This window comes from Rhinolophus sinicus, chromosome 5 (assembly GCF_057876585.1).
Source record: "Rhinolophus sinicus isolate RSI-liver-muscle chromosome 5, RSI-T2T, whole genome shotgun sequence".
Taxonomy (NCBI): Eukaryota; Metazoa; Chordata; class Mammalia; order Chiroptera; family Rhinolophidae; genus Rhinolophus; species Rhinolophus sinicus.
The window spans coordinates 90110850-90121045 of record NC_142505.1 but is presented as its reverse complement, the minus strand read 5'-3'; the positions used below and the strand labels follow the sequence as shown (position 1 = coordinate 90121045).

General features: G+C 56.4%; 1 protein-coding gene across 11 annotated transcripts in view; it reads right to left on the bottom strand.

The window, feature by feature from the left end:
* Window positions 1-73: 73 nt before the first annotated feature.
* Window positions 74-10196, bottom strand: part of SYNPO (synaptopodin) — a 63389-nt gene continuing 53266 nt past the window's right edge. For 6 of the 11 annotated variants that reach the window (XM_088798737.1, XM_088798736.1, XM_019734373.3 and 3 more), the window contains 2 exons: window positions 7811-10170; window positions 74-2845 (listed from right to left, as the gene is read on the bottom strand). In XM_088798737.1, coding sequence (XP_088654863.1) covers window positions 2168-2845; window positions 7811-10170 — 3038 coding nt within the window. In that variant the 3' untranslated portion in view covers window positions 74-2167. Of the gene's footprint in view, window positions 2846-5785; window positions 10171-10196 lie in introns of those variants that run through there. The other 5 variants (XM_088798738.1, XM_074313785.2, XM_074313784.2 and 2 more) reach the window with 1 other exon arrangement.

The following is a 10196-nucleotide window of genomic DNA, read 5'->3' as shown; positions in this document are numbered from 1 at the left end:
CCTATGACTGTTCTATGGTTGGGGAGAAGGGAAGTGCTTTAGATGCAGCTGAAAAAGACCCAGGAGGCAGAAGGATGCAGGAAGCATTTATTTAGGGCCAGAGCCGATTTCTACAGGAGGCAAGAGACAGGACACAGGCGATCTCTAAAGGGTTACAGGAGAGGATTCGGGGAGAAGGCCATGATAGGAGAGAACAGCCAAACAGAACTATAGCTTCTCAAAGCTGCCTCCTGCTGGCTCTTCGTGGAAATGCAGGCAAAAGTAGATATTCTATGCCACTGCATCAGCCAGTGGCCTAAGAGTGTCTCTTCTCTGAAAGAGGCCTTAGCCCCTGTCTTCCATGATACAAGGGACCCTAAAGCAGGTGGGGACTTTGGTAAATGTGGTCACTCATCACTGACTAAGCAGGAGCACCCTCTCATCTTCCCACCAACAGGGCCTGTATTCCCAATCCTTAGGCCTCAGGAAGCCTCTGGGATCACTTCTTTACTCCAAAGCACCCCACCCACACACTGACTGCCATCTTGACCCCAGCTTTCTCTAGCCTTACCTAAGGGTTCCAGGTCTAACAACACCCTGATGGATAAGTCTACCCCTAACCCCAAACCACACTGTCCCTCATCTTTGGCAACATCCTGGTATCCTTTCCCCTATACACCTTTGATCCTCAGCCAATTACAACACTCTTCACCCCCTTGCCTCCCATCCCTGCATTTAGTATCTGAAACTCTAGAAGGCACCACCAGCCAACTCTGGAAACTATAGAACTTAGCCACATTCCTCCCCATGTTCTCCAGGGGATTGGAATCAGAACCATCAAGGTTTAAGGGACAGGCGAGGGCCTGCAGCCAGGCCACTGGGCACCAGGCACTAGCTAGGCCAGAGTAATGGGAAAGCGATGGGCAGAACAGTGCCCATTCCTCTGGGCATGATATGGACACTGGGGCCTGTTACCTAACAGTAGGATACTTCCTAAGGAAGCAGAAACACAGGCTGACTCTGGTCTAACCCCTCATTCTTACCCCCCACCAAGCTCACCTGCCTCTGAATTCTGCCCAGCCAATCCTCCATCACTACTTTCCCTCCCTTCCTAAAACCATGGAATGCATTTCAGGACTGGAAGAGCCCTCAGAGGTCATCTGAGCCAATCCATTCCCTACTAGAATCTCCTCTATGCACCCTGGCCACTGCTTGCATACGTCCCATAACAAGGAACTCTTTGCCTCCCTCTTTCCAAATAGGCAAACTCAAATTCAGGGCCGTCAGGTAAAGCTACAGAATAATAGATAGCTCCACATCAACTCTGAAAGGGCTCAGCTTTGTTTGAAAGGGCTGCCATGAAAGGACCCAGAAGAGATAGGTGGGTTGGAGGAACCTGGAGGGCCAAGTCTTGGGCCTGGGGGAAATCGTCGCCTTACTGACTCCTCTGGCTGCATAAAAGATGCACTGGGCCATCTGAGCTGGGGCGGAGAGAAGCACGAGAGGGATCTGGGAGGAGGAATCTTCCTGCCTCTTCTCTCCAGAGGAGCCAGAGGGGCACCTTGAGTCGGCCTGGGAGACCTCTCTAAAGGTCACCATGATAAAAATAGAGCTTGTCTGGGAAGGGATGGAAAACAGCTGCTCCTGCCTGGGACTTGGTGCCAGGGAGGCGGATGGTCAAGCCAGGGACTGGACAGGGAACTTAGGCCTAGGATCTTCTGAACACACCCCTCATTTGCCAGACTCCAGAGAGCAGAGCCAGGAAGGGAGGGAGGAGTATGGAAGCTGGAATGCAGCAAGTCCAGGGGTCCATATACACAATGCCCTGCCTCTTCCAAGGGGTGTGTGTGTGTGTGTGTGTGTGTGTGTTGATGGGAGGGGGCGTTAAGAAGTTTGAGATTGCTTTGGCCAAAGCCCCATTAAACAGATTCGAAAGCTGAGGGTCTGACAATGGAAGGGTCTTGCCCAAGTTCACAGAACGACTGAATGAGAGAGTTAGGGCTAGAACCCAAGCTTGGATCACTACAGCACCCTCAAGCCCAGAGCTCTTCTCCCTGACCCCTTATCTCCGGGGCTGTCCAAAGAGACCAGACCCCTTGGGGGCTTGGTGCTGGGATCTCCCAAGCCTGATGATTTTTCTTCCGGCTTGGACATCCCGGGGTGGGGATGAGGTGGGGCGGAGGAGGCATTAGGTGGTGCAGGAGGCTTCGGCGGGGAGGCTGCCACGTTTGAGCCTCAGGCTGCCGTTCCACCCGCGGGGACAGATGTTGTAGCCAAGGATGCCGGGCGACTTCGCCCCGGAGTCCTCAGAGTCGAGGGACACGTCGGAGTCCGTGGGCGAGCGGCGGTAGGGGAAGGGCCTGGGCGCCGCCGGCAGCGGGCTGCGGGGGCTGGCGCAGGGCGAGGGCCCGGCCGGCAGCGGGCTCCGCGGGATTGGGGCGAACGTGGCCCCGGGGGCGGTGGCCGGGCCGGGCCGGGCGGGCTGCGGCGAGCGCATGCGCGGCGGCGGCGGCGGCGGCGGCGGCGCCCTGGGCGGGGAGAAGGGCCGCAAGCTCTCGGCGCCTGCCGGCCGCGGGGAGGCGCTCTTGCGCCGGGCGGCGTTGATGATATTTCGCGCCAGGAGCGCCTGCAGTTGGCGGCTGGGGGGCCGCATCTCGGTTTCAGGTCGCATCGGGGATTCGGAGCGCTCGCTCCACGAGGGGGACATGGGCGGTGGAGGCGGCGGCGGCAGCGGCGGGGGGCTGCTCATGCTGCTCCCTCGGCCCGGCTCCCATGGTCCCGGGCTCACCCAACCGTCCAGGCTGCTGGGGGGCCGGGACGCACCCGGCGTCCAGGGCGGGGAAGTGGGCAGGCTCTCGCGGCGGTCCTGGGGAGAGAGCAGAGAGGGCGAGGGCAGGCATTAGTGCTGGGGTCTTCTATACCGGGGTTTCGGAAGGGGCTGAGTCTGATTTGTCCATTGTAGAGTCGGGGAAGCCAGCGACCAGAGATGGGTAGTGCCTGCAGTAAAACGTAGGCGCCCCCACTCTCAGCCTAGATGCTTGAAAAAGCCCGTGCTGCCTGCCCCTGCGCTTCACAGGGAGGCAGATGACTGGTGGTGAAGAACTCGCACTTGGGAGACAGACTCACTAGCTGAATGAACCAGGGTAAGTTGCTTCAGCAGCAGTAGCAACTGGAAGCCTCTGGCCTTCAGTTTCCTCCTCTGCAAAATGGGGGCCTCATATCATCACGTATCCTATAGGGTTGTTATGAGGATTAAATGAGATAACTCATGTAAAAGAATATTACATGTATTAGAAGATTGCCTGGGAGAAAGTAAGTGCGCACTAGGTGTCAGTTACCATAAAGAAATACTGGAAGGATATACATGAAGTTAACCAAAGTGGTTCTGTTAGGAAATGGGGTGAGCAGGGCAGGGTACACAGCCACAAGGGTGGAAAAAAAGGCTTTTACTGTATTACTTTTTATGTAAGTTTAGGTTTTTTGAACCATATGGGTGTATCTATTCAAAAATTAAAAACATTGATCATCATTAAAGATGGACTTAGGCAAAAGGCCTTCTCAGCCCTAATCCCTTGCCATGTTGCTATGGTAACCTCCTACTTTTTCCTTGGATGCCTGGAGCAGGGAGGAAGTTCCCACTGACAGATGGAAACACAAAAGGAAGTTGGGTCATTCCTCCCTAGGCAGCATACTCCCCTCACTGGACTCTGCCTGCATGGGGCAGGGGAGTGGGAACATCTTTGCGATTATAAAGCACTGCTCTGCTACATACTGTTGTATCTGTTTCCTGCCTACTTAGGGGTTTTCCAGTCTACAAGGTTAAGTCTCATCCTTTATCACTCATTAGAGCCTCACAACAGACTGGCGGGTAGCTGGCATTATCATACCCATTTTACAGTGATGAAGGTAAAGTTCAGAGGTGTAATAACTATCCTGTGTATTCTGCCCTATTAGGAAATGTGTGTGTGTGATTATCTGCTACTCTAAGGTTACATCATACTTAAGCCATTTGAACTGGTTTGAAAGTGCAGGGAGTGGGGATCTGTGCCCAGCATGTAACTGCTAAAACATCCAACTGTCCATCCAACCAGATCAGCAATAAACCAGTCTACTCAAGCCTCAATCCAATCCAAATTCAGCACCTGTCATCCCTCAGCATTCGGAGCTAGCCAGTCCATTTAGTGCCTCCTACCCGATCAAAAGGTAGGACCATTCATAATGTCCACTATCTCAACCAATCAGTAATCAATCAGCCACAACCAAGCCAGACAGCCTCTCATCCAATCAGAATCTAATATTTCCCAGTCAAAAGGAACCAATAGACATAAAGTATATGTTTTTCTGCAAACAATGCAGCAATTCCTAGATGAGTCCAGACCCAGAATTTAAGCCATTTAACCTGAAGAACGCTGTACAGCAGTCTGAACAGACTTTTCATGGGATAGTAATGCTGGAGTGACCCTTAGGGATCTCCTGGGGACATCCAAGAACCCAGTCGAGTAGGGAAGTTAAAGCTCAGCCTGGGATCCATCCCCTTTTACTCGCAGGGTCAGAGTTGTGTCTAGGTGAGCCAGAGACACTGGGAGCTGCTCTGTCTGTGCGGCATCCCAGGAAGATTTCCGTCAGCCCAGCTGTGGGAAGTGGAGCCAAGAGTTCATGATCAAAGCCCATCAACATGCTTTGAGACAGAGTAACCAGGGCTCTTCAGCCAGGATAGTAGGCTGGGGCAGGGGGAGCTATGATAACCGAAATCTCTAAGGGTTGATTCTGCCTTTGGTGGCTACAAGGAGAAGGCTAGGGCCAGCGAGTGGAAGGAGTAACAGGATTTACTTCTCAAGCCTGGATTGAATGTCGAGGGCAGTGGTGAACAGCTCCTCGTCATTTGGTGGTGGGCCAGAGTCTGACCTCATCGGAACTGCCATGGCTGGGACTGACTGTGTGTGCAGAGGAGGAGGTGGGGTACACGATACAAAAAGGCTGTGGGAAATCAGAACTGTTCACTTTCTGACAAAGATCTCAATGCGCTGTATGCATGAGAACTCCGTGGAAATACACATGGGTGAAAATGCAAAAGGCAGCACCCACTTAACTCAGCACCAGCCACAAAGAAGGGCATCTGTGTGGGGTGAAGGCATGAGTCAGACAGAAACTATCAGAGACCAAGGAGAGCTACCTTCCTGACCACCTGACCTATCCTTTATTGCATGGAAGGGGAAACTGAGGCCCAGAGGTGGGCAGAAGTTGTCTAAGGTCACACAAGGAGTCAGGTGCAGATCTGGGACTAGAACCCAGTTCTTCTGACTCTCGATGGCAGTTTGTTGCTCTCCACCAGAGGCAGAAACTCAGTGTTTTCAGGAGGCAGGTGGGGACGAACATGAGAAATGGCCCGCTTTAGATAGTACCAGGGCGAGGAGGAGGGGACCTGACGAAATGGGAAAGTGTATTGCTCTGGCTAACGGCATTTAGATCCCACATTTGAAGAACTCAAACTTGCACTATGAAAGGTTGTGGGTTTTCCCCATTCTCCTAAGTCTTTTTGGCCAAACTCCGAAAGAGAAAACAGAAGAACGTGATTTCCATAGGATTCTGGTTCCTGGGGAAGAGAGGGCAGCCCTCGCTTCCAAGCCAGCACTCATCTGTCCCCACTGCTGATCCAGACACACAGCAGATACAGGCAGCACCGAAACACACCACACGTTCACACACAGTAACTGAGCAGTCCCACCCTACTTCCCAGGCCAGAATCGGAGGTGGGAGAGAGACCTAACCACCATTTAGCGAGCGCGAAAGAAAGAAAGAAGCAAGACAGATTTGAGGCAGAGTGTATTGACAACAGGAGAGAAAACAAAGTTGGGGAAGGGCTCTGCCAGCCTGGCTGCAGGAGTTGCAGGATGGATGGTGGGCTCTTCCATTGCTGGCCCTCAAGAATTGAAGGGAGCAGTGGTCTAGGGGCAGGGGCTTTAATCTGTCCTGGGAGTGGCCTGGCATGAAGGAGCTGAGCTCACTCACGACTCCCCCACATGTGCCCCTGTGTTCTGGGCAGAATGAATTCACTGGGAAGCCACCCCCTGTTCCCATGGAGATGAGCCTGGAGCTCACGAAAACTGCAGGCTCAGCCCAGCATGGGCACCGCCTCCACCACCCCTCTTCCCGCTGGGGAGCCCAGAAATAGGGCTGGGAAAGAGAAAGTGGGTGGTGCTCGGTCGGCCCCAGCCTTGGGAAGTTTCCATCTGAATTCTGCCTCTTGTGTCTGTATTCTCTCACCCCCACAAAGCCTGGTTTTGGGGGGCTGCTACCCATCAAAGGTGTCAGAGGTGGTGAGGCTCTCAGACTATCTGACTCAATAACCTCACTGTATTACGAATAGGAAAACTGAGACTCAAATATACACATGGAGTCAGTCTCTTACTCCCAGCCTTTTCCTCAAAATCTTAAAGTCTCCATCCTGTGCCACTGAGCTGCTGTGGTCCTGCTCCAGCCCTTGCCATGTCCCCACTGCCTCTAGGCAACGCTGTGCCTCAGCCATCCCAGCCTACACTTCTGAGCCCCTGGCTCCTACAGCAGCTCATTCCAGCTGCACCTTCCTCAGGATGCTCTTGCAGACATCTAACCTGCATCTGTACTGTGGCAACTGCCCATTTCCTTTCCCTCTCTTCCCAGGGGACTGTCTTATCACTTACAAGGCCTTTCTCCCAAAGCACCAGCCTATCCTCTCAATCCTCACAAATTGTCACGGCTGCTAGGGTCCCTATTGTATAAATAAGAAAACTGAGGCCCAGAAACGGAAAGTGGCTTGGCCAAAGTCACACAGCAAATGGGAGGCTGAGGTGGGACCAGAACCCTCCTCTCCTGCCTCTCTCCCTGTGGCCCCTTCCGTTGTACGAAGATGGCTGCTTTAAATCGGGCAGATCTCGGCTGAGGTTGAAGCCAAAACAGCAATGGATACATGGCTAGGGGCCTCTCTCCTTGCCGCACCCCACACCCTCCTACAGAGCTCTCCTGTCAGGGATCCCCCGCGACCTCCCTACCCCAGAACAGTGAGGGCAAGCCAGGTAGAACCAGGACGGAGGTCTGGGATGAACTGTTTTAACTGTCCCCAAAGCAGAGCCAGGTGTTTGGAGAGGGCATGGAGGCAGCTGAGCAGCAGAGCAGGAAAAGCGTCAGGCAGCAGTGGTGGGCTGAGTCATCATCCAGCAGAAGAACCCAGGACAGGAGAAAATGTGGAGGCCGAGGCAAAGCTCTCTGAAGCAGAGGAGAGGAAACGGTGTCCAGAAGGCAGAGGTGGAAGAGACAGACCCGTGGAGGTGAGAATCCAGCAACAGGCAAGAAAAATGCCAGGAGTTGAGGCCACAGTGAGGGTGGCCCCACGGGGAAAGCTGACGAGACAGCCCCTTGGCTGGCTGGTTCCACAGGCACTGGCAGGCTCTTTGCTCCAGAAGCCCCTGCTAGGGCCCCCTTCTAGGCCATTCCCCAGCAAGACGCTGGCATCCCTACAGCTCACGAAGGCCAAAGGAACCCCCAGCCGCATCAGGGACTGTCTCTCCATGACCCTCCTCCCCACACAGTAGCAGACTTCACGTCCCTCAGACATGGAGTTCCCTCGTGGTAGGGAACAGGCAGCTGCAACTCAGAGAGGGGAGGTCACTTGCTTAACATCACAAAGCTAGCTGGTGGCAGCATTAGCCTTGAGCCCTGCGTCCATACTCCTGGCTCAGCCCTGTGACACTTCCTGCCACATCTGCTCTCCATCCTGCCCTCAGAGAGGGGGCCCTGACAGGCAGTGGGATCCCTGTGGGGTCCGTTACTTGAAGCAGAAGGAAGGCTTCCACACCTGAGCCTCGATCCCAGCATTCCGAGTGGAGAAGGAAGGCCTGGGGGCCTGCTTGGCTCGGGGGGACCAGGCCCTGGAGGGAGACACGGGGGAGATATCACTGCTGTAGGTGGGGCTCATGGTGGTGGGCTGGAGGCCATCCTGGCCAGGGGCCGGGTAGAGGCCTGGGGAGGACCGGGAGGGCCGAGGCAGGGCAGGTGACCGAGGGAGGGTCGCCTTGGGCAGGCTGGGCACCAGGTCCAGGGAGCTTGGCTTGGCGGGTGAGGTGGCTCTTGGAGAGGCCTTGGCAGGTTCCTTGACGGGAGACAGGACAAAGAGCGAGGGCCGCAGCTGGTACGGTGGCTGCGGCTGCTTGGTGGGCTCCGGGCGCAGGACTCCATTCTCAGGCAGGTAGCCGTGGTAGAGGGAGGCAGGCGGGGTCCGAGCTGGGCTTCGGGATGCCACGCGGAGGCTGCCAGGGGCATTTATGGAGTACTTCCAGGATGACGGCAGGGACATAGTGGGTGAAGGGCAGCGAGCCAGGTCAGCATGGCCCGAAGACTCGATGACGTACTTCTCCATGCGGGACTGGCGGCGAGCGTAGAGCTCAGCCCCCTTCCCAGAGGCCTCGGACAGGTTCTGGTTGGGTTTGGGCTTCGGTTTGGCCTGGATGCGTGGGGACTTGAGGCAGGAGGCCCACTCGGGGAGAACATCCTCGGTCGCGGTGGGGCTGGCTCTGTCCCGGGGCGCTGGCTCCTGCTGGAAGTTGGAGGCCTCGGCTCCCAGCGCAAAGGGCTCTTCCTCCAGCCCGGCCTCTCCCTGGTCCCTCTGCCTCCGCTTCTCATCAGCCGTCTGTACCAGGTCCAGCAGGTCTGGATTCGGGGTCACCTTGGGCTTCTCCACGAAGGTGAACATGGATTTCCGGCTGCCCCTTCGGGCCATTGACTCCTCCAAAATGCCCGTCTTGCTGGTGGGAACCACCTGGAGAGCCAGATGGGAAGGCTTAGGGTCAGAGCTGGGGTACAGGGCAGAGTAAGAGGGGGGAGACCTAACCCGGGAAGCCGGGGGGGCTGTGGACAAGGTCTCGGCATAGGTGGGGGGTGGCGTGAAGTTCCCCAAAGGGCGTCTCTCCAAGGCAGGGCTTCGCTGCGCCACAGGCCTCCTCTCCACCATGGGGCTGTGGGACATTACGTGTCTCTGTGGTCGAGGGCTCCTGTCTGCCATGCTGTGGGACTGGGGAGCTGGGGCCTTCCCCCCGAGATGTCGTCTCTCTACCATGGGGCTCCGCTCCATCTGGCTGGTGTTCCCTGGTGCCTGGATCCCAAAGGGCCTGGCCGTCCTGTTGACCACGGATGGGGGCTTGGCCAGCGTGAGGTGGACCTCGCTGTACAGCTTGGTGGGTGTGGTGGCAACGGTCTGCCGGGCTGTCTCTTGTTCGGCTGCGGCTGCTGGGGCACTGGGCTGGACATCGCTGAGCAGGGCGCTGGACGTGAAATCGGGGGCTGGGGGCCCCGAACTGGAGATGGGAGCAGCTTCTCTGGAGAAGGTGCTGGCAGGTGGAGCTGATACCTTCTCAATTAGGAGTGTGCTGGATCTCGCCTCCACAGCCAGCTCCTGGGGTGGCCCACTAGCACACAGGGTGCTGGGCTTAGAATCTGTCACTGTGCCATTTGGTGGGAGTTGTGCGTCTGAAGAATTCTGTTGGATGCTAGAAAGCGGCCGGCTCTGAGGGGTCACAGCGGCCGGTGGGTTCTGGTTAACATCTGTGGCTGGCGGGCTGTGGTTACTGTTAGAAGCTGGTGTGATGAGTGTGGCACTGGGTGAGGGAAGGTTTTGGTTGACGTCTGCAGTTGGGCTGTGGACCTCAGCCGGAGGCAGGGTTGGTGGGGTCTGCTGGGCTTCTCGGTTCTGGGACAGGTGAAGCCCATTGGCCATCAGCAGGGCTGCATTCTCCTTTAAATAGACCACCAGTGGTACCTCTTCCTCCTCACTGGCCACCTTCTCCAGGTGCCGCAACAAGCTGGCTTCCTCTGAGCACCCCTCCATGCTGTGACCAGAGATCCCTACGTCAGGGCTCTGGCAGTCGGGGTTCCTTGGAGGGCCGGGCTCGGGGAGTGAGGTGGTACTCAGGCTGAAGCCTGGGGCATGGCCTGTGGGGCTGGCAGGGGGCACTCTGAGGGACTCCTGGATGGGCTTCTGTCCCCCCCTCCGGCCGTGGCTCTCCAAGGTAAACTCGTTCACCCTCTGCCGGCGCCTGTTGAAGAGCTGGACCCCGCGGGAGTTGGAGCTGGGAGGGGTGGTCAGCTGGGCAGCGATCTGCTGGCTGCGAGCCTTGGCCTCTTTCAGATCCTTCTCGGTGAGGCTAGTGCTCCGGCCCAATGCTGCAGGGAAGGACAGGGGCCCAGTT